The 21,492-nt window shown below is 56.2% G+C and overlaps 3 protein-coding genes across 5 annotated transcripts; 1 reads left to right on the top strand and 2 right to left on the bottom strand.

The window, feature by feature from the left end:
- Positions 1–5,371, top strand: EPOR (erythropoietin receptor). Its single transcript, XM_039251014.1, has 8 exons — positions 1–115; positions 922–1,057; positions 1,439–1,617; positions 1,695–1,852; positions 2,340–2,493; positions 2,578–2,665; positions 4,293–4,380; positions 4,474–5,371. The coding sequence occupies exons 1-8, from the start codon at positions 1–3 to the stop codon at positions 5,074–5,076; spliced, it is 1,521 nt and encodes a 506-aa protein (XP_039106945.1). The 3' UTR covers positions 5,077–5,371.
- A 1,116-nt stretch (positions 5,372–6,487) lies between these two features.
- SWSAP1 (SWIM-type zinc finger 7 associated protein 1) lies at positions 6,488–8,153 on the bottom strand. Its single transcript, XM_039251015.1, has 2 exons — positions 7,905–8,153; positions 6,488–7,152 (listed from the first exon to the last, which is right to left on the bottom strand). The coding sequence occupies exons 1-2, from the start codon at positions 8,151–8,153 to the stop codon at positions 6,649–6,651; spliced, it is 753 nt and encodes a 250-aa protein (XP_039106946.1). The 3' UTR covers positions 6,488–6,648.
- A 5,001-nt stretch (positions 8,154–13,154) lies between these two features.
- PLPPR2 (phospholipid phosphatase related 2) lies at positions 13,155–21,298 on the bottom strand. 3 transcript variants are annotated; one of them, XM_039250919.1, is made up of 10 exons: positions 21,146–21,296; positions 19,741–19,915; positions 18,886–18,965; positions 17,999–18,187; positions 17,749–17,884; positions 16,760–17,031; positions 15,652–15,828; positions 14,956–15,078; positions 14,605–14,656; positions 13,155–14,471 (listed from the first exon to the last, which is right to left on the bottom strand). In XM_039250919.1, the coding sequence occupies exons 3-10, from the start codon at positions 18,949–18,951 to the stop codon at positions 14,128–14,130; spliced, it is 1,359 nt and encodes a 452-aa protein (XP_039106850.1). In that variant the 5' UTR covers positions 18,952–18,965; positions 19,741–19,915; positions 21,146–21,296; the 3' UTR covers positions 13,155–14,127. The 3 variants fall into 3 exon arrangements, with proteins under 3 accessions (XP_039106850.1, XP_039106851.1, XP_039106852.1); XM_039250920.1 differs by having other exon boundaries at positions 17,999–18,112; XM_039250921.1 differs by having other exon boundaries at positions 14,384–14,471; positions 14,972–15,078; positions 21,146–21,298.
- Between the last annotated feature and the right edge of the window lie 194 nt (positions 21,299–21,492).

The raw sequence follows: 21,492 nt of genomic DNA, 5'->3' as shown, positions 1-21,492 counted from the left end.
ATGGATCACCTCCGGGCGCCCCTGCGGCCTGGCATCGGCTCTCTCTGTCTCTTGCTCGCTGGGGCCGCCTGGGCTCCCCCACCCAACCCCCTGGACCCCAAGTTTGAAAGTAAAGGTAAGGATGTGTGTGGACCCCCGCACTGGTTCCTGGAGGGCAAGGCGGAGGCCTGAACTTCCAGCCTGGCTCCTGGGGGCCATGCGGGCTCTGAACCTCCAGCCTAGGTCCTGGGGGCTGGGGGCTGAACCTCCTTAGACTGGCACCCGGTGTAGCATGCTGGGGTCTAAGACTCCAGACTGTGTCTGGAGGGGGCCATAAGTTTCCCGTTTTATCTTTTCAGGGAGCCTGGGACATAATAAATCGTATTGGGGCAGGGTTGGTGCTGGGTCTAGGCCTCGACATCTAGAGTCCCCGGGGCGAGGGGACCTGGCCGACCCTCCACTGGGGAAGGGAGGACAAAGCCCGCGTCGTGTAAACATGGTTTGTATGCGGGCGCCAGACCCCTAGGCTTGCGGGGTTGAGGGAAGGGGCGAGGGAGGGGATCACGGTTGGCGCTATCGGGCTGCCGGCAGCCTGCCGGGGCCGATAGGGGGGCCGCCTCCTCCGCACACATCCAGGGGCGCGCCTGTCCTGGGCCGGGGCGGGGCGCGCGGCGGGAGACCGAGGCCCTCGAAGCGGCGGCGCGCGGTCCCGCGGGTTGCAGGGTGGGCGGGGGCGTGTGCGGGAACAGTAAGGCGAGCAACCAGCGCTTCGGAGTTCGGGGGGCACCACCTCTGCGGACCCGTCGAGGGCCCCCGCTTGGGGCAGAGAGCGAGGCGGGGCTTTTTTCTTATCGGCTCGCACAGGCGGCAGGAGGGAGGGGAAGGACGCCGGAGCCCGAAGACTGGGCTCTCCCGACCCCCTCCCCTTGTTGCCACCCGCAGCGGCCCTGCTGGCTGCCCGCGGGCCCGAAGAGCTTCTGTGTTTCACCGAACGGTTGGAGGACCTGGTGTGTTTCTGGGAGGAAGCGGCAAGCGCCGGGTTGGGCCCCGACAACTACAGCTTCTTCTACCAGCTCGAGTGAGTGCGACGCGGCAGGTGCAGCGCCCCAAGCTCCGAGGAGGGGTCGGGTGGGCAGGAACTCACATCTTGGGATAACTACTGGTGGCAGGAGCGGGACGACACCTATCCTGGCGGTCACGGGTGGGAAGCCCGGGGTCAGGGCCGACGCGCCCCCTCGTGGCTAGGGCCGGAACACTCTCGTGATCTCTGTTGGAGAGCGATCCCAAGCAGCAGGGCAGGGACAGCACCCCTTCCAAAGAGGACTAAGGCGTCGCGTAGTCGGGGCCGGACGCCCCCTGGTGGTAGCGTCCAAAACGCGCCCAAGCTCCAGGCAATAGGAACACTCGCACCCCTCACCCCCAACTTGCCCCCTTCCCTCTCTGGCCTCTTGGCGCACAGGGGTGAACCATGGAAACCATGCAGCCTGCACCAGGCGCCCACGGCTCGCGGCGCTGTGCGTTTCTGGTGCTCGCTGCCCACGGCCGACGCGTCGAGCTTTGTGCCCTTAGAGCTGCGCGTCACAGCGGTGTCCTCGGGCGCTCCGCGCTACCACCGTATCATCCACATCAACGAAGTGGGTAAGCGCGCGGGGAATGGGGATATTGTCGGGTGAGGAAGTCTCGGTCACCGCCCGCCTGATCAACCCCTGTCGCAGTGCTCCTGGATCCCCCCGCGGGGCTGCTGGCGCGGCGGGCCGACGAGGGCGGCCACGTGGTACTGCGTTGGCTCCCGCCTCCTGGAGCCCCCGTAGCAAGTCTGATCCGCTACGAAGTGAACATCTCCTCAGGCAACGTCGCTGGGGGCGCACAGAAGGTGAGGCCGCCCCTACCGCCAGTCTGTGGCTCAGCTCCGCCCCTCCCTCCGAAACCCCGCCCAGATGGTCACCATGGCCCCGCCTCCTGGCCACGCCCCTCCAGGCTCCGCCTCTAACGCCCGTCATCTCTTTGCCCAAAACACATCAACTCTCGCTGACAAGTCTTCTTTCCCAGTGCGTCCCAGTCCACCTGACCCCAAGCTGACTTACCCCCTTGTCCCCAGTACTACACCCCTTCAAGATCACCACCCTCTACTCTCTGGCCCCTCCCCTAAACAGCCCAAGACCGCCCTCTGCTCCCTGGGCCCTCATCCTGATTGGCCCGAGCCTTCTGGATCCCGCCGTTTGCTTTCATTGCCCTTCCCCTCACCACAGGGCTTGGAAGCTGTCCTTCCTTTCTGTGATTGGCTCAGTGCCGTCCTCCAAGCTTTTCTCGGCTCGCCCCGCCCCTATTGACCACGCCTCTCACCCAGGCCCCGCCCCCAGGTGGAGATCCTGGATGGCCGCACTGAGTGCGCGCTGAGCAACCTTCGGGGCCGAACGCGCTACACTTTTATGGTGCGCGCGCGTATGGCTGAGCCGAGCTTCGGTGGCTTCTGGAGCGCCTGGTCCGAGCCTGCGTCGCTGCTCACAGCTAGTGGTGAGGCCCCGGCTAGGAGCGTAGGAGGGACTGGGGCGGAGCCTGGGGTAATCCCACTGCCCTGACTTCCTCCCTGCTCCGTAGACTTGGACCCTCTCATCCTGACGCTCTCGCTCATCCTCGTGCTCATCCTGCTGCTGCTGGCCGTGCTCGCCCTGCTTTCCCACCGCCGGTGAGCGCCCCCTTCGGGCACCTAGCCCAGGCTCCTCCCCACCTACGTTCTCCTTTTGCTGTGGAAAGCTAGGCTCAGAGACGGAAAGGGACTTGCCCAGGGACACACAGTGCTGGGATGCAAGCCAGACCAGGCCCAGAATCTTAGTTAAAATTCTTGGGAACATTCACCTGGTTTTCCTTGAACCTCAGCTGTTGCTCGTTCCTTTTCGCAATTTCATCAACTTTTGTGAAATCCCCAGATGGGCTTAATGGAAAGATTTAACAACCTGAGTGCCTCTTGCCCCTGACGTCAAGCTCCTTAGATTCTTTATGGTAGGACCAGCCATCCTGAGGTTTTTGTTATTCGTAGCACGTACGAATGTGGGTGTCACACCCCCAAGCTGTTCCTTCTGCCTGGAATGCCCTTCCTGCCTGTCTACCAAGCAGTAGCCTGTTGTCCTTTGAGGCCTTGTTTGTTTACTTGGTTGGAAAATACAATACTGAGTGCCAACTACGTGCTAGGCACTGAGGAGAAGGTGGAAAACAAACATGCCCCTGCCTTGTGGATCTCAAAGTTGAGTCAAATAGCAACGTATAGGGGGGCAGGGAGAGGAGAGAGAGAATCCCAAGCAGGCTCCGCACTGTCAGTGCAGAGCCAGATGCAGGGCTTGATCCCACAAATCATGACATCATGACCAGAGCCAAAATCAAGAGTTGGATGCTCAATCGACTGAGCCACCCAGGCACCCCGCCAACAGATATTTGATTATACATTGTGGAAAGTGATTTCAAAGAAACAAATGGGGTATGGAGACATGACAGATGGTCAGAGGAGGCCTCTGGAAGATGATATCAGAATGGAAACCTGGAGGTTGGAAGAAGGCAGCCACATGAAAATGGAAAAGCAATAGCAAGTGCAAAGGCCCTGAGGTGGGAATGAGTTTGGGGCTTGAAGCAGCTGCCAAAGAGGGGCTTTCTGGCTAGAGCAGAATGTATTTGGAGGAAGTGGTGAATGATGAGGTGAGGGAGGTCACAGGGGTCAGAACATGCAAGGTTGTCTGCAGGGATGTGGAAAAGAGATTGTTCTTCTTCTTCTTTTTTTTAAAGTTTGTTTATTTTGAGAGGGAGAGAGAGAAAGCGCACACAAGCTAAGGAGGGACAGAGAGAAAGGGAGAGAGAACCCCAAGCAGGCTCCACACTGTGCATGCAGAGCCCAATGCAGGGCTCGAACTCACAAACCATGAGATCATGACCTGAGCCCGAATCAGGAGTCAGGTGTTCTACCAACCCACTCAGCCACCCAGGTGCCCCCAAATTTTATTCTGAGTACCTTGGGGAAATTATGGAAAGGAGTCAGAAGGGAAGTAACATAATGAACCTCCAAACAAGCCTGGGCCAGGTTAGGAGAGAGCACCAGTATATATTGAACTCCTATGCATCCTTCAAAACCCTGTTCCGGTCACCCATCTGCAGGGCCTTGCAGAGACTTCAGCCAGAGCCTCGTTCCTCAGCCCCTATGCACTCCTCTGCCTCGTGATTATGAGGGACGAGGACTATTTGTGCCCCTGAGGCTGCTTTTAAAGCGGGGTATCGGTGAGTAGTCAATGACACATATCCATGTCATTGTTTCTTTCTGGCCTCCCCAGGGCTCTGAAGCAGAAGATCTGGCCTGGCATCCCAAGCCCTGAGAGTGAGTTTGAGGGCCTCTTCACCACCCACAAGGGTAACTTCCAGGTAGGTGGCCTGGCTGTCCCCTCAGGCCCTGGGGTTTGCCAGCTCCTGCGGCCAAACCCTAGGTCTCTGAGCAGGCTGGTGCTGTTTCTCCAGCTGTGGCTGTACCAGAATGAGGGATGTCTTTGGTGGAGCCCTTGCACCCCCTTTGCAGAGGACCCACCCGCCCCCCTGGAAGTCCTCTCTGAGAGGTGCTGGGGTGCGACACGGGTGGCAGAGCCGGCGGCCGAGGAGGGGCCCTTGCTGGAGCCGCTGGAACATACCCAGGACACCTACCTGGTGCTTGACAAGTGGCTGCTGCCGCGGAACCCTTCCAGCGAGGACCTCCCACGGCCTGGTGGTGGTTTGGGCATAGTAGCCACGGACGAAGGCTCAGAAGCGTCTTCTTGCTCATCTGCCTTGTCCCTGAAGCCTGGGCCGGAGGGGGCCTCGGGCACCAGCTTTGAGTATACCATCCTGGATCCCAGCTCCCAGCTCTTGCGCCCAAGGGCACTGCCCCCTGAGCTGCCCCCCACCCCACCCCACATAAAGTACCTGTACCTCATGGTCTCTGACTCTGGCATCTCAACTGACTACAGCTCAGGGGGCTCCCAGGAAGCCCAGGGGGACTCATCTACGGGCCCCTACTTGAACCCTTATGAGAACAGCCTCATCCCAGCCACGGAGCCTGTACCCCCGAGCTACGTGGCCTGCTCCTAGGAATCCGGCCCTCAGATGCTTGGGGACCCAGCATGACCTCAAGTGCTAGTCCAGGCCCTAGACTTACTGAGCAGGGTTGGCGAGGCCTCCCTCAGGACCAGGGCCGTTGCTAACCTTGGCTTCCCACCCAATCCATCCTGCTCAGTACAACCTTGGAGTGTTTTTAAATGTATAGAGTTGTATGAGTGTATGTGTGTTTGTGTGTGTATGTTTTTTCCCCCATCATGACTTCTACAAACATCCTGTAAGCCCTGTCTTTCCCTGGGCCCAGGCCATAGGGGCAGCAGTAAAAGGTCTCGAGCTCAGTCTGGAATTCTGGACCTGGCAATATGAATAATAATCCTAATAGAATGCGTTAGTCTGTGTTATCCTAGCCACCATAACAAACACCTCTTAAATATGGCTGGCTTGATGCACTAAATGGCTTCTCTCTCATATTTTGGTGGAGACACATGGGCAGCCATCTCTGGGACGAGTCAGAAGCCCAGACGCTTCCGGTCCGTAGCTTCACTACCCTCCAGGGCCACCCCGAGGTGTTTAGATGGGTCCAAAAAACAAAGAGAAAACAGCAGAAGACTCTGGGGGTCATTGTAGGGATGTAGCCTAAGAAGGAGTATCGGTCTCTTCTTCACAAATTCCACTGGCCAGAGACCGTCACAGGACCTTATCTTGATCCACGGACAGCTGGGGTGGGGGAGGGGGATCACTTCAGCTGTGAGCCCTGGGAAAGCTGTTGCAGGAGCCTCTAGCGAGTTTCTGCCACTAATGATAACACCATTACTTTGTAAGGCTTTATTCTGAATCAGGCCCTGTTCGAAGAAAAGGACTCTGATGTGACCAATGGGCATCAGGTGGCTCTTTGGGCGTTCCGGGTTAACCGCTTTTTATAAGGAAAGATGAGCATATGTGGGCCTTCCCCTCTACCAAAGCCACCTCTAGCTAAATACCCTAAAAACTCTCACACGCGCAAACAAGGACACGTGTGCAAGAACGTTCATAGCAGCAGGTATGTCCATTTGATGAATAAATTGGGGTATGTTCGCCCCTGGAATTATACGCAGAAGGGGAAAAGCAATGAACTCAAAAAGTGAGGCCTAATCTTAGTAACAGCGTTGAGTGGGAGAAGCAGGAAGTCTCCGAAGATTACATTTATCACGAAACTTCTTATGAAGTTCAAAACAGCAACACTCAACAATAGGTTAACTGGGCATAACAGGTATATGATAATGCTATTTTTATTTTTTTTAAGTTTATTTATTTTGAAAGAGAGAGAGGGAGGGAGTGGGGGAAGGACAGAGAGAGAGAGAATTCCAAGTAGGTTCCATGCTGTCGGTGCAGAGCTCAAGGCAGGGCTGGATCCCGTGATCCCACAAACCACGAGATCATGACCTGGGCCAAACTCAAGAGTCGGACGTTTAACTGACTGAGCCACCCAGGCACCCTGACAATGCTATTTTTAAAAAAAGAAGCAGCTCTTTATATTCTTCAGGTCTTTGACTTTGCACGTGTCCCTGAAGGAAGTATTCCAGCTATGGGAAACTGAGACATAGAGAAGTTATCACACACCAAAGCTCAAGGCTGGCCTCCAGAGCTTGAACCTTTGTCTAAGCTGGGGTCACCAGCCTGGGCAGGCCATGGGGTGATTGTCATCTCTCCATTTGGCCGGAAAGCCACGCACCATTCCTCCCTAGGCCCCAGCCCACCTGGATCCAGGCAGGCTCGGAGGCTGCGCTGTCCTGGGCCTGGGGTCTCTGCCTGCACCCAGCACTGGGCGGGGAAATAGCGCTGGAGCAGCGACACCGGCAGGCCATCCCCACTGACTCCCTCCTCCTGGGTCTGAAGGGCCACAATGAGCCCACAGCCCTGGCCAGTCCCAGTCTGGTGGCTGAAGTAGGCAGCTGTGTCTAGAAGCAGGGCAGCCAGGTACGCGGGGTCCTGGGGTCCCGGGTCTTCCCCTAGGTACTCCTCCAGGCCATCCAGCAGCAGCAGGGAGGGGGCTGGGCCCCGGGCCTCGTGAGCAGAGCACAGAAGCTGAAGGAGTTCGCGGGTTGACGGTGGGTACTGGAAGCGGATCTTCTAGAGGTTGGAAAAAAGCAAAGGACCAGATTCGGCTCAGGAAGGCAGACTCCCAGCTACTGGTATATACCTCCCGGCACTGGGCTCTCAGACTCCAGACAGCTGGTTCCAGAGCGAAGCCGCTCAGAACGGTCGCATACTCTTCCATTCGTACCCACTCACCACCCTTTTCTTTAATAAAAAGATTTATTTTAAGTGGGGCTGGACCTTACAACCCCGAGATCAAGAGTCACATGCTCTGCCCACTGAGGCAGCCAGGCGCGTCCCACCCCCGTTTATAACTGCAAGATAAAACGGTTTTTTTGCAGTTATCACTGCCCGGTATCAGCTAAGAACAAGGTATACATATATATTTTTTTTCTTTTTTTTTTTTTTTACCAAGTATCTAAGGGAATCTTTCCAGGGAAAACCAGCCCGTAGCGTTCTTAGTCGGACTTCCTGTTTGGCTCCAAAAGGAAAAGCAGGCGTCTAAAGGGGACTCAGGTTTAGCCCCACCCTCTAGTCACCCTCCCCCACTAACTCCACCCTTTGGGCTCCTCCTTTCTCCGCTAACTCCGCCCCCTCACAGAACGGTTCCCCAATCTTAACAAAGCTTCGCATGGTCCCGCCCTCATTACCCGGCCCCGAACATTCATGACTCCGCCCCACAATGGCCGCCAAGGCTCGTTCTCCATTGGTCTGTCTTCCTGTCACTCAATCCTGAATTCGTCCAGTACTAAGCTAGTCCGTCCCTGGTCCCGCCCCTCGGTTACCTGTAGCCGCAGGGGGTCGAGCGCTGCGCCAGTCCCGCGGGGCAGCCTTTGAAGAGGTCTTCGGGTCAGAAAGAGGACGGGGCCTCGGCCCTCTCCTGCCGCTTCCAGGGCCGCCGCGAATAGCAGCGCTGTCTTTCCAGACCCTCGACCGCCGAGCAGCAGCAAAGGCGGTCCAGCCTCAGCTGTATCCTCCTCCCCGGACCTTGCTGAGGTGCCCAGGTTTAGCACCCGCCTCAGCGTCTCCGCCATTCGTAAGATACCTCTGTCCAATTGGCGGCCCGTTTCTGCCCTTAATCCCGCCCAAGCCGAGATCTCATTGGTTATAATGCACTTAGCGTCTCCATTGGTTCATGGATCTGCCATCAAAGTTAGATCGGCCTTGACTAGCTCCTCCCCTGGTGAAGGGGCAAATAACAGTCTGAGGGAAGAGGTATAGAGGCGCTTGAAGGAGAGATTGCCCTTCCCTTTCACAAGTCCGCTGAAGGAAGCAGCACGAATATTATTATTGTGAATTAATCAGCTACACAGACAAATATAAGGGTTGAGAGTTGAAGGAAGCAGGCCCTACTTACTGACCCATTACTTAGTCCCCTAGCCTCAGTCTGCTCACCTAGAAAATGGAGCTCATGATATCTCAGAAGGCTATTGTGATGCGAATGTGGTCTGTGTGTGTTTCTGCGGGCTCAGGAACGTTCGTGTGCAAAACATCAGCAGCCATCTCTGAAGGTCTGTGAGAAGAGGAATCTCAATTGGCTTCCTCATTGGCCTGGGGCCTCCTTGGGTTTTACTTGGAATAAATGGGGTGGGCATGACCAGACACCAAAGAAGCGCCAGGAGAGACAAAAAGACGGGGTGGGAGACTAAGGGACAGCCAAGGGAGGGGACCTTGTTTATCTTATTCATTAAGGTGTCTCCAGCGTCCAGAACAGTGACTAGATCATTGCAAAATTTCAATATGTGCTTGTTAAGTGAACGAGTGAAGAAAGGAAGATAGGATTTCTGAGAAACCGGGAGAGGAGAAACAGGTGAGCGGTTAAGTGGTGGCTGGCTGGGTCTCCTCACCCAGACTTTGCCCCAGAGCTGCCACTCACCCCTGTTGCCCTGGCAACTCTGTCTCCTGGTAACTTCAAAGTGGTGCTGTTGCCAGGAGACACAGGGGCGGGTGGAACTGATATTTCCTGGGCTTTCTCTCTCCCTCTGGGGCCAGAAAACAGATCCACCACATCCCCCAATACATCCACCCACACAGCTGGGCACCTCCACATCCCCCTCCTAACACACACGCGGGCACGCGCACACCCACATGCATCTCTGCATACATTCCACTTCCCAAACCCCCATCACCCACATGCTCCCAGCCCCATCCTAACACAAAACATCCCATATACACTTTCTCTCACATTTGTGTCCCCACACTCTTTCCCTTGCACATGCACTAGAACACACTCTGATACAACCATACCATTGCTATTACGCACAGGCAGACACATTTCCTCAGCTAATGTGACCGCAGTTCTTTCTGTACACACACACACAAACACACACACACACACACCACTGTTAGACTCCTTGTCAAAGGCACCACCTCAACCCCCCCCAATAGATGTACAACCATGACTCACCTCACGTTGCAACACTTCAAATGCACAAGCACCCAGTAGTGACACATAGATCACATCGTCGTGCAGTCACATACGGGGAGTAAGCCCAACACAGCCCCATTGCACTTGCTATCCCCTTGCTGAAGGAACTCAGCTCCCAAATACCCCTGTGGCTTTTCCCCACACCATTCAGGTCGTGGTCAAAGCTCACCTCGTTAGAGAGGTTTTCCCTGATCATCTGTTGCACTCCCTACACCCTAACTGCTTATCCATCTTTCTTTTCAAATAACTTATTTCCATTGTCTTGTTCTGATTGCCTCTCTCCTCACTAGAATGTCGGCTGCACCAAGGAGGTTCTTTCTTTTGTTCATTGCTGGGCCCCCAGCTCCTAGAACAGCACTCAGCACACAGCAGGTGCTCATTAATGTAGACTGAGTACATTGGCAGAGATGCAGGTGTTTGGTATGTTTCTTGTACACACAGTACTTCTTTCTCTTCTCAAAAGCCTGTCTACATGTCTTGATGGAAGGAGCTTTACCACAGAGGGAGGGGAAACCAAAGGGTGAGGGGTTGGGGAGGGGACAGATCAGTCAGTCTGTGTTTCTCCCTCGATTTTCCAGCATCGCACGATTAAATCATTCATTTAACAAAATTTTATTGAGGATCTACTTGTGTGTCAGGCTCTGTTTTAGCCACTGTGGCTTCAGCAGTGAAAAGACAAATAAGTCTCTATCCTCCTAGTGAGGGAGAAGATAATGGCCACTAAGCATAATAGAAGTTTAAATAGTCTATGAGTGGATGATAAGTGTATGCAAAAAACTTTGCTCAGGGGGAAAGAAAGCTGGAAGGAGCAGTTGTTTGTTTCTTGCCATTTTAAATAGGGTGGTAGGGGGCGCCTGGGTGGCTCAGCCGGTAGGGCAGCTGACTTCGGCTCAGGTCATGATCTCGCGGTTTGTGGGTTCGAGCCCCATGTCGGGCTCTGTGCTGACAGCCAGCTCAGAGCCTGGAGCCTGTTTCAGATTCTGTGTCTCCCTCTCTCTCTGACCCTCCCCTGCTCTCTCTCTCTCAGAAATAAAACATTGAAAAATTTTAAAAATAAATAAATAGGGTGGTAGAGGGGCAGGCCTCACTGAGAAGGTGACATTTGAGAAAAGGCATGAAGGAACTGAGAGAAAACCATGTAGAGCATGGAGGGAGAGCATTCCAAGTGGCAGCACCTGCAAGTGCAAAGGTCCTGAGGCACTGGGAGCACTTTGACTTTTACCAGGATGCATGGGGAGCCAGCCATGAGAGGACTTGAGCAGACGTGGGTTGTGGCCTGACTTACATTATAATCCAGAATTCAGTTTTCGTTGAGTTAATTTTGAGATTTTGTGAGACCTATAGGGGCATGTCAAGAAGTCTTTTGAGTAAGTACGTATACCTTAGTGTGGGTTTTCTATCTAAAATTATCCATCCTGGGATGGGGGTGTGGCCAAGGTAAGGTTGGCCGTCGCCACCCTCTGTAGCAGGCTCAAACACTTTGTGTGGGGCACCCCTACTTTACCCTTTCTTAGCCAGCACTTAGTTTCAGAACCACGGACAGCGCTTCCAGGTTTGGCTGGACCGCTGTCCGCTGTGCTGAAGTTTTGCTTCTTTCCTGGCCTGCGCGGAGGAACCAGGGTCTCAGGGGTGGGATCCCTGGAAATAGAAGCTCTGTTTGGTGAAGAAGAGGGGCCCATGACTCTCTCTCTCCTATGCCTTAAGCCCTCTCATGCTCCCATATTATTCCTCATGGCCCACAATCAGCCCCACCACCTACCCCACCTCCTCTCCCTCCATCTGCCCCCTGCCTCGTTCAGCTCAGCTGCATAGGCCTCCTCACTGTTCCCTGAACACAGTGGGCTGGTTCCCACCTCAGGACTTTGGTGCTTGTTGTTCCCTTGCCTTAAACATTCCTCCCGCCCCCACCCCCCGCCTGTTTACATGGCTCTTCCCTCCCTCCTTCATGCTTTTGTTTGTTTGTTTATAAGTGCGCTTCACTCCCAGCATAGAGCCCAACTCAGGGCCTGAACTCTTTAAATCTATCTACCTGCCTATCTATATTTTATTTACGTTTTTAAGTAGACTTCACGCCCAGCATGGAGTCCAACACAGGTCTTGAACTCATGACCCTGAGATCAAGACCTGAGCTGAGATCAAGAGTCGGATGTTTATCCAACTCAGCCACCCAAGTGCCCCTTTATGAACGTCTTTAAATTGCAAACTCTGTCCCCATCCCAAAGTTGTCCCACTGTCTTCTCTAGCTTGAATTTTCTCTCTTATCAATATCCAATGTATCAGAAATCCCAAACTCTGACCTAAAGCCTTGATCCTAGAGTTTGGAATTCAGAATTCTTCAGATTTTTTTGAAAGGTACTATGGTATAAATACTATGTATTGCCTAACACCCCTAGTGGGGCCTGGGTAACATCTCCAAATCAAACACTTTTCTTTATCTGCAATGAAACATAAGAATATTCAAACCAAAGGGCACCGGGGTAGAGCTCAATCAGTTAAGCCTCCAGCTCTTGATTTTGGCTCAGGTCATGATCTCACAGTTCATGGGTTTGAGCCTCATGTCAGGCTCTGCACTGATAGCATGGAGCCTGCTTGGGAATCTCTCTCTCTCTCTCTCTCTCTCTCTCTCCCAGATAAATAAACTTTATTTAAAAAAAGAAAATTCACATCAAGTTCAGTAAGTAAAAGCTACAATAATTTTATGTCAGTAAAGGTCAGGCTTTGCCACAAATGAGCTGTGAAGAAAAACTGGTATTCAGACATTTTTGAAAATTGGAGTTGTGGCTCTGTGTCTAGTGTATTTCTCTTGTTGTCTGTCTCTCACATATTAAAATGTTAGCTCCCTGATGGCAGAAATTTGTGTCTCTTCTGTTCACTGCTACAGCCCCGGAGCCTAACTACACAGCACCTGACACACAGCAGGTGATCCATAGTGTTTGTTGGATGGATGGGTGGATGGATGGGTGGATGGATGGATGGATGGATGGATGGATGGATGGATGGATGGATGAATGAAAGACATCGGGGGCAAGGGAAGCAGATAACCCTTTCCTGGTTCCTGAATAATTCCATGGCCCAAATGGCCTGTCTGAAGCCCCTCAGACCCAAGTGGATTGTGGGGAGGTCTGTGCCTCCAGACCCCTCCAACGCTGGGTCCTCAAGGGTTGGATCTCAGCACAACCTTCCAGTAAGAACCCTTGCTCTCATCCATGAAGCCAGGGTCTGGCATGGGGGCCCTAGTGCCCTCACCCTACTCCCTAGGTCCTCTGCACCCTGACCACAGTCAGAAACAGGCCAGCTGCCTGGAGGAGGTGGCCATGTGAGGCTGCTCACCATGTGTTTGTGTGCCTAACATGTAGCCTTACGTGTGGCGCTGTTTGCATTTGGCAGACGAAGAAACAAGAGAACACCTTCTTGATGTCACCCAACCAGGAAATGCTGAGCCAGTATTTAAACCCAAGTCGCTGGCTCAGTGGGCCCACGCTGCTTTTCCACAATCACTCTCAGAGACACTATGACCATAAACCCACACCCAACCTCACCTACAGACCCACGATTAAAGTCTTCCAAACCCCGACACCTGGGGCAGGAGGAAGGCAGATGGCCAAACTTCTGTTACAAACAGGTCTTTATTAAAGATAAGGAGGGGGCAGGAAAGGGGGGCAGTATCTCCTCTGCCCACTGCCTTTGGCTGCCTGGGGCAGGGGAGCCCTCTCTGCTCCACCCATGCCCCCCATGATGGCACATCTGCATGAGGCTGGAGCCCAGGGTGGGGGGCAGTGTAAAGGACAGGGACAGATTCCAAGGCAAAAAAAAGTCCCTTCCCACAGCCCTAATAACAGAGGGGTCTGGGGTGACCTGGGCACAGACAAGGGGAGAGACAGCACCCTGAACCCCAAAACCTCTGAACTGGGGCAAGCCCTGCGTAAGTTGGGAGTTAGGAGGGACTGAGTGAGGTTGCACATGGGGGAGGGGCTGAGAGAGGAAGGGGTGCTCCAAGGACCCTGCCACGGGGGAGCCTGCCCCCCATTCTCCAGCTGGACTCTCCATTCTGAGAGAGGACCCGATAGCACAGGATGACCCCACCTCCCTCCTCTCCTTTGCACATGCTTAGACATTGGCGGTCCCCCATTGACTGGAATCATACCCACCCATCCTAGAGATTCCGAAAACCAAGGACTCCTATTGGTTGTTCAGACGCTGAACACTAACTGGAGTTACCCTCTTGCCTGAGGATTCTAAGATGTGAGGGGAGGCTCCCGTTGGCTGGAGTAAACTTCTTTCGAGTAGAAGTTTTAGAACTGGGGACTCCCATTGGCTCAGCAGTGGCCAGTGGGGGTCAGGTTTTGGCCCTTAAAAGAGCCATCCTAGGGGCAAGGGCCCACCTCCCAGTTACGCCCACCTGGATGTCCCAGAGGGCAAGAGAGGAAGGGCCCTCCCCAAATGTCCTTCCAGCCAGCCTCTAACATCTAGGCCCGGCTGGTTGGCGCACAGGGGGCTTTGGCACTCACATGGCACACGCACACTCACGTGTGGCAGGGAAGGAAGAGGGACCTGGAAGATTCTGGGTGGGTGGTGGGGCCTCACAACAGGTGGTCACGGCTGGCAAACAGGTAAGGGCTGAAGTTGTCCCGGTGGAAGGGGGAGGGATAGAGTCCACTAAGGGTGTACAGGTCCCGAAGCAGGGGTGTGGGCAGCATCAGCTTCCGACCCCGTCCACCACCCCCACCCGGCCCCCCAGGCCCAGGGGAGGAGGGTGAGGGGCCCTGGCTGGGGGCTGGTGCCGGCAGGGGTAGGGGCAGAGGGAGGGGCGTCGGCTCAGACCTCAATCGAGGGCGGGGCACACGGGGCGACGAGCACATGGCTGGAGCCCTGGAGGACACGCAGCTGGGGATCAGGTGGCCACGGCGGGCACAGTTCTGCGACTCTGGGGGTCAGGGTCAGAGGTCAGGGGATCAGAAAGCTTGGGAGGGGGCCACGAGAGCATAGGCGAGACCTCTGTGGCAGTGACTGGGACCTGGAAGTCCCCCCGGTTATCCCCCCACTCCCTCGACACTCACTGGATGGGGTGAGCCGTGCCGGTGTCGAATGCGGCCTGCAGGCCTCGGGTTCCTGAGACAAAGAGGCAGAGGGAAGGGGCTAGCGGCCCCCTGGGCCCCGCCGGCCACAGCCACGAGGGGCTCATCAGGCAGAGCCCAATGGAAAAGACAGCCAGAGTTTTCCAGATTAGCCATCACACATCCTTCAATTTTGTGGGACTGTCCCCCAGGACCTAGGTCCACAGAGACGAGCCATCCCTCTACCTCCCCATGGCCCGGACACCCCCACCTCTTGCCTGAATTCCTGCGCCTCCTTGGTCACCCTCCACCCACCACCCTCTCCAGCCGGGAGCAGACCCCGGCCCCCCTTACCTGGGCCACACTTAACTTTTCGAGGGGGCTGTCCATGGTGGGGGCTTGGCCCAGGTCTTCCCAGGGGGAGAACCTTCGGCCAGAGGGCCGCCGGCTCTGGAAGTTGTGTACAACGCAGGTGACCTGGGGCAGAGTGAGAGGTGCATGTTGAAGCCTGAAGCCAATAGTGTAGGCGTTGCGTCAATACCAGCCCCGTTTTTTCAGATCCCGAAAGTGAGGCTCGGTTAGCCTCAATTAACATTTTCTGCAGCACATTTATGTGCCAGGCACTGTTCTTTCCATTTTACTAAGAGGTAGGCACTATTATTATTTATTTCACAAGGCCATGACTAGGGCGAGACAAATAAAGCTAAGTTGTGCAAGGGCAGGATCTGATCCTGTCTTTAAGTTTTTGACCTTTTGGACATCATGTGTTTTTGCATGAATTGTGATTTTAAAAAATATTTCATTAAAGCATTGTTTATCTTGATGACTGAGTGTGTTGGTGCCCGCTTCAATTCTGCACTCGTAGAGAGGACCTCACTCTACCTACCCCCGTCCTGGTATCCGTTTCACAGATGAGAACATCTACGCAGGGTAAGGGTAAGGGACTTGCCCAAGGTCGCACGATCCCTTCACTATCATGTGGTCCTGCTTCTTGGGGCAGAGAGCTGATAGTGGGCCTCCCGTACTGGGACGGATGGCAAGGTGGCTCACCAGAAATGTCGCGATGGCAGCGCCTGTCAGGAAGCCGGCCAGCACATCTGACCAGTGATTGCGGTACTCGGCCACGCGGACCACGCCCACCAGGAAGGCTGGGCACAGCAGGGCCAGGCAGAGCGAGGGTTTGACCAGGCGGGAGCCCTTCACTCGGAACACGAGTGTCACGTACATCTGCGGGAGTCAGGCCAGTCAGGGGACACATGGCAGCGCAGTGGATACAGCATTCATTCCGCGCTAGGGGGCGTGGCCAGAATCTCTAAGAAAGGCATGGCGGCAAGAGGGTGTGGCCAGGGGCTCCAGCGAACAGAACCGGGGGACAGGACTTCCGGGATGGAGTCATGAACCCCCGGTGGACCCTTGCACGGGTAGGGGAGTGGACAGGGCACCAAAGAGCAGTGGACAGAGTCTGGGGCCCAGGTCTTCCCAGGACCAGTCACAGATGGGGGAAGACGCTTCCTAGGTTAGCACTAAGCTTCAGAACCAGGGGATGGAGTCAAGGCTCAATGGGCAGGTCCAGGAATTTGAGGACGTGGAATCCCCAAACCCCGGGGGACCACGGACAAGTATAGAAGCTGGTCATGGACACCAGAAAAAGGAGTCAAAGCTACAGGAGGTGCGAACCAGGGAAAAGCAGGGGACAAAGGAAGTCCCAGTGGGTCAAGTCAGGGATGAACAGGCCGCATCAACAAAGGGCAAGGACAAAGAGGCTCCAGGGGACCAAGTTTGAAAGCACCCCCGTCCAGTCTCCCAGCCAATATCTAGCACCTGTAGCATCATGGGGACATGGCTAGACTCCAGGGAATGGAATCCAGTGTCCCAAGGACAGTGTTTTGGTCCCACAGGCAGAGCCAATAGCCTCCTTTGGGCATAGCATTCCTGGGTCAGGTGGCGTGGCCAGACCCAAACGGGGCAGTCAAGAACACAGAATAAACTCAGACTCTGGGACCAGCCACTCAGAGGGGCAGGGTCACCCTCGGGGCAGGGCAGTGTCACAGCACCGGGGCCTGACCTCACCCTGGGAAGGAATCAGAGGTTCTGGCTCAGTGTGGCCTCCTGCCCACTATCCGCCCCGATACTTTTGTGCCCCTGTTTTGGAGCTCACCGCTGTGTAGGTGACCGCGTAGGCGCAAAGGGCAGCATCCTTGCAGGGGAAGGCACGGCGCGCAGCGGCCACCAGGCTGGGGCTGCCGGCACAGGCGCCCTGGTCGGTGACGAAGCGGTCGGGCCCCGGCCTGTCGGGCGAAGGCGGTGGGCAGCCCAGGGCCGTGTAGTTGGGGCGGCACACAGACAGGAAGTGTGGGGTGGGGTTGCCAGTCACCACCTGCCCAGCGTTGGCGAAGATGGTCGTGGTGAAGAGGCCGAAGGAGTAGACCCCTAGGGGCGGGGTGGGAGAGGGGGTTCATGCCAGGCCCCTGATACGCCAGGGGCCCTCCTCCTGTGAGCCCTTATGTCTTGTTTGGGCGCCTTGTCTCTTTGTGCCTGTGACCATCATTAAAGCACAGCTGGGCATCCCCCTAAGGCCACATCCCATTACAGCTGGGCCAGGTCCTCTTCCCTTGATGTCACTTTGAGCCTCTTGCCTCTCTCTTGGATTATGACTATATCAGGAGGGGGTCCTCCCCTGGAACCCCAATACATCTAGGCTGGGAGCCCTCAACAGCATTACATCAGGATTGGGCGTATGCCCGTCTGTCCCCAAGACCACCATTTTGGATGAGCTCTGCTCTTCTCCTACACCAAGGCCACCAAGCGTGGCTGGGACCACACTTAAAGCACCGTGGGATCTCAGTGTCCTGTTCAGGGTGCAGTGGGGGGTGGGACGGCATTTGGCCTGGGCCTGTGTCCCCCTTTTTTGCCTTGTGACTCTCCTTGTAGCAATCTGGGGGCCCTCACGGTTGCCATCATGGTTGGCTGAGGCCCCACCCATGTCCCTAGAGCCCCCATGACGCCTGGCCTCAGCCCAAGTCCCTTTTTGCCCCAGAGAGTCACCGCCATGACAGTTCTAGGCCCTCTTCCCCATAAAATTCTTATGAGGGCTGAATCTGGCCCATATTTCCTTTGCAGAGCCGACCACCTGGCCCTGTCACTCACCCAGGAAGCGGACCAGCCTCCGCAGTGGGGGGCTGAAGCGGCAGCAGGCCCCCGACACGATGGTGCTCTCCCCGATGATGGGGATGGTGGAGGGCAGCGCGGGGAAGAAGGCACGCGCCAGCTCCCCCAGCAGGATCTGCGGGCAAGATCAAGGCAGGGTCTTCCTGGCCTTCAAATCCACCCCCCCCCAACCCACCTCTGCCTGGCCCTCCTGCCGCCAGGGCCCGACCAAGGCTACTCCCAGTCTCACCGTGAGGGTGGGCCCCGCAGTGACTAGGGCATAGATGAGAGCGGGAGGCACTCGGCTGGCAGCCTCAGGGCCCGGGTAAGGCTTGGCATAGGTGCTGTCATAGCAGAAGAAGCCCTGGGTGTGCACGGGGAAGGTGTCCGTGAACTCCAGGCGGTAAGCGAGCAGGACCACGATGCCCAGAAGCACTGACTGCCACCCAGTCGCGGCGGAGAGACAGAGAGAGAAGAGACCAGGGTCAGGTCCAAGGTGGGGCCATGGTGAGAGACAGAGATGGGGGGGAGACAGAGAGAGCAAGACTGAGGAGATAAAAAGGGTGAGAGAGACAGGGGAGGTGGAGAATGGTCAGGGCCTGGGAGACACAAAGAGATGGAAACAGAAGGCAGAGAGGAGGGAGAGGGGGCAAGGGGAGGGGAGGAGAGGAGAAAGAGAAGGGACTCAGAATGGAAAGGAAAGAGGAGGTGAGATTGGGGAGAGTGAGAGTGAGGACCGGGCCAGGGCTCAGACCGGAGAGAAGGGTCAGTGGGTCGGGAGAGGACAGACCAACAGACGAGAAGATAATCCTACTAACAGAAGTGTAAGTACTCCCAGAAGTACAATCCTTGCTGGGGGCGGGACGTCATACTAACCCTCTTCCGGGAATTATAATACATCTTACCTTCATAATCATGCTAGGAGAAAGGGACTGTAATTATGTGCCCATTTGACAGACAAGAAAACTGAGGCTCAAGAGCAGGGTATGTGAGGTACCCAGGGTTCTGTGGGAAGGATGGGCAGAGCGGGACTGAACTCTGGGAGTGTGGCTTCTGAAGGCACCTCCTCCCCGCTGAGGGTCTAGGAGGGAGTTGGGGTCGGGGGTGCGCAGGGGGAAGAGTTACTGGGTTCCTCACCTCCACGAAGACAAAGCAGGGAATGATGGAGAAACTCCTCTTGGGCTGAGGTCTCCCTCCCGCCATGGTGAAGGCCGGGCCTGTGGAGGTGGGGAGGGAATGGGACGGCCAGGGCGGGGTCCGGGGGGAGGCTCTGGTCACCTGCCCTAGTAGAGTCCTCTGGCCACACCCTGGCCTCCTTGGGCCCCAGAAGCACTCTGAGGGAGCCCTGGCTCCTCCCACTGAGCCTTCTGGCCCAGACCTTGACTATGCAGGCCCCTGCCCACCAGAGGCTCCGGCCTCCCCTGACACCCCAGCAGCCATCCTCCTCCAGGGATCCCAGAGGTTCTATGGTGGTCTTCTCCCCCAAAAGCCCACAGAGGAGGTTGAGACCCCTGGCCTCTTAGGAGGGCCTCTCCTCCTTCCCCTATAGGTCACCTCCCCTCGGCCTTTGGAAGAGCCTTCTTCAGCTTAATGGGACACAGAAAGATCCATTTAGAAGGATCCTCACCCCCACTAGTTTTTAGGGGACCCCATCCTCTTTCTCCATGTGCTTTAAAAGGCACCCGATGCTCTGTGGCCCCCACCCCCACCAGGCGCCTCCTCTAAGCCCCCTCCCCCATGGCCCATAGGAGCCTCTCTCTCTCCTGTCCCCATGGGCTGTGCCTGACTGGTTTGGGCTGATGGCCAGGCCCTCCTTCTCTCCCAGCTGCCTCTCCCTCTCCCCCTCCTCCCAGCCTGTCTGTTTCTCTGGATCATGAGGGGGGCTATCTTCTCCCAACAAGCCCCCTCTCCCCCAGTCTTAACCTTGGTCCCCAGCACTGAGGGGCCAACAGAGCCACACCTGCTCAACCCATTCTCCCGGGCTGACCTCACCTGTGAAAAGGCCCTATGGCTTCCCACAGGCCTCCGCCACACCCACAGACTCACAGCCGCTCCTGGCGGCCAGCAGGACAGGGATGGTCAACCCCATTGCACAGATGTGGAAACTGAGGCCCAGGAAGGTGAGGGTAGGCACTCTGGGTCCAGTGCCCCATTCACGCAGCTTGCTCTGCAGTGTGACATGTGGGGTAAGGGTCACCAGGTATCTCAGATGCCCACCGGGCCATGGCCCCTCACCCTTCCAGAGACGCAATCACACATGCTGGCATCCCTAGAGTACACAGCCCAGCCACAGCCTCCATGGCAAACACCGCGTGCCCACACACACACACACACACACGGCCCCGCATTTGTCCATCCCACAAACAAGGGTCCGGTGTCAGCTGGGTTTCAGGCACTTGGCTCGTGGTGAACAAGACAGGCCTGTTCATTCAGACAGGTGCCCAACACCCACTACACACAACTGTACACTCACACACACGGCACAGAGTGCACACGGCCTGTCACAGACACCCACACAGATCAAACAACTCCCCCCACACACACAGACACAGGGACGCAAGAGGAGGCCCTTCACACGCTTCACAGCCTCACACAGGTACTCACCCCCCCCATCAAGGCCCTGCACACTTAAGATTTACATCAAAAAGAGTCACCACACACAATGGGGGTCATAAACCGGTTACAGCGTCACACCCCCAATTACCAGGCACTCAGTGACAGCCACACACATTAACAGTCTCTCACCCACATTGACACTCATAGGAGACGATGTCATCCACAAGCTCGGCCACATGGCCACACAAGGGCACATATATGCATCGTGACACGGATTTGCACGCCGAGCCACACAAGCAAGGCGCATGATCACAGCCACACGCTGAAACAGAAGAATGGGCCCCCCCGCATCAGCAGAAGGAACACACAATGGCAGTCATATGCACACAGCCATACAGACAGCAAGACAGCCACACAGTCACAGTGACAGCAGTCACAACAACACAGCCACACACACGCACCCTCAGAGTGATACCCATGACGCCAGCCACACAATGACAGCCCCAAGAGACAGCCACACACACCCCACACAGACCACACCGGCATCGCCAAAGCCACACAATTGGAGTTATACAACCACACACCACTGACACATAATGACAACCACACAATCACAGTCACCCTCACCACCGCCGCCTGCCTTCTTAGGTCTGGGGTCCCCTCTCCACGCTCCCCTCCCCAAACCCGGTCCTCGAGCGCAGGCTCACTGCCTCCCCTCCCCCTCCCCGTGCTGCACCCACAGGGGACCCGACCCGCAGGAACTGAACCTTGGCCAGACAGACCGAGGATCGGAAGCCCGCGAGAGGGGATGCAGGGGGCGCCCCAAGCCCCTCTCCCTCACCGGGTCGAGGCTGTCACCGCCTGAGCCCCCGCTCCGCTTAGAAGTCACCCGGACAGCAGGACGAACAAACGGACGGCAGGCCCGGCCCGGCGGACGGACACAGCGATGGGAGACTCGTCGGCGCGGCAGAGCCGCGCAGGCTCAGCGAAGGAGCGAGGGGCGGGGCCTCCGGGCGCCTCATTTGCATAACCCTATGAGGCGGGGACTCGAGGCGTCTTATCAGCATGGTCGGGCGGGGCTTGGGGGCCGAGAGCGTTAGTACAAAATTGCGAGAGAATGAAGGATGCGGGTTGAGGGAGAACTAGGTGGTAGGGGAGCTGAGGGGAAGAGGAGGGCAGGGTGTGATA

This window comes from Hyaena hyaena, unplaced genomic scaffold, assembly GCF_003009895.1.
Source record: "Hyaena hyaena isolate Hyena2069 unplaced genomic scaffold, ASM300989v1 scaffold_392, whole genome shotgun sequence".
In the NCBI taxonomy this organism is placed as follows: domain Eukaryota; kingdom Metazoa; phylum Chordata; class Mammalia; order Carnivora; family Hyaenidae; genus Hyaena; species Hyaena hyaena.
Note: the sequence above shows the minus strand (reverse complement) of the source record. Positions and strands in the feature narration are given on the sequence as shown.

Excerpts from the sequence above, each read along its gene's own strand:
- EPOR (XM_039251014.1), top strand. The coding sequence starts at position 1 with ATGGATCACCTCCGGGCGCCCCTGCGGCCTGGCATCGGCTCTCTCTGT. Across the intron at positions 1,853-2,339 it reads TCGCTGGGGGCGCACAGAAG|GTGGAGATCCTGGATGGCCG; the intron begins GTGAGGCCGCCC and ends CCCCGCCCCCAG. Across the intron at positions 4,381-4,473 it reads CCCACAAGGGTAACTTCCAG|CTGTGGCTGTACCAGAATGA; the intron begins GTAGGTGGCCTG and ends CTGTTTCTCCAG.
- SWSAP1 (XM_039251015.1), bottom strand. The coding sequence starts at position 8,153 with ATGGCGGAGACGCTGAGGCGGGTGCTAAACCTGGGCACCTCAGCAAGG. Across the intron at positions 7,153-7,904 it reads TCGACCCCCTGCGGCTACAG|AAGATCCGCTTCCAGTACCC; the intron begins GTAACCGAGGGG and ends TCCAACCTCTAG.
- PLPPR2 (XM_039250919.1), bottom strand. The coding sequence starts at position 18,951 with ATGGCGGGAGGGAGACCTCAGCCCAAGAGGAGTTTCTCCATCATTCCC. Across the intron at positions 15,079-15,651 it reads CTGCCATCGCGACATTTCTG|GTCACCTGCGTTGTACACAA; the intron begins GTGAGCCACCTT and ends ACTCTGCCCCAG. Across the intron at positions 14,657-14,955 it reads AAAAGTTAAGTGTGGCCCAG|GAACCCGAGGCCTGCAGGCC; the intron begins GTAAGGGGGGCC and ends TCTTTGTCTCAG.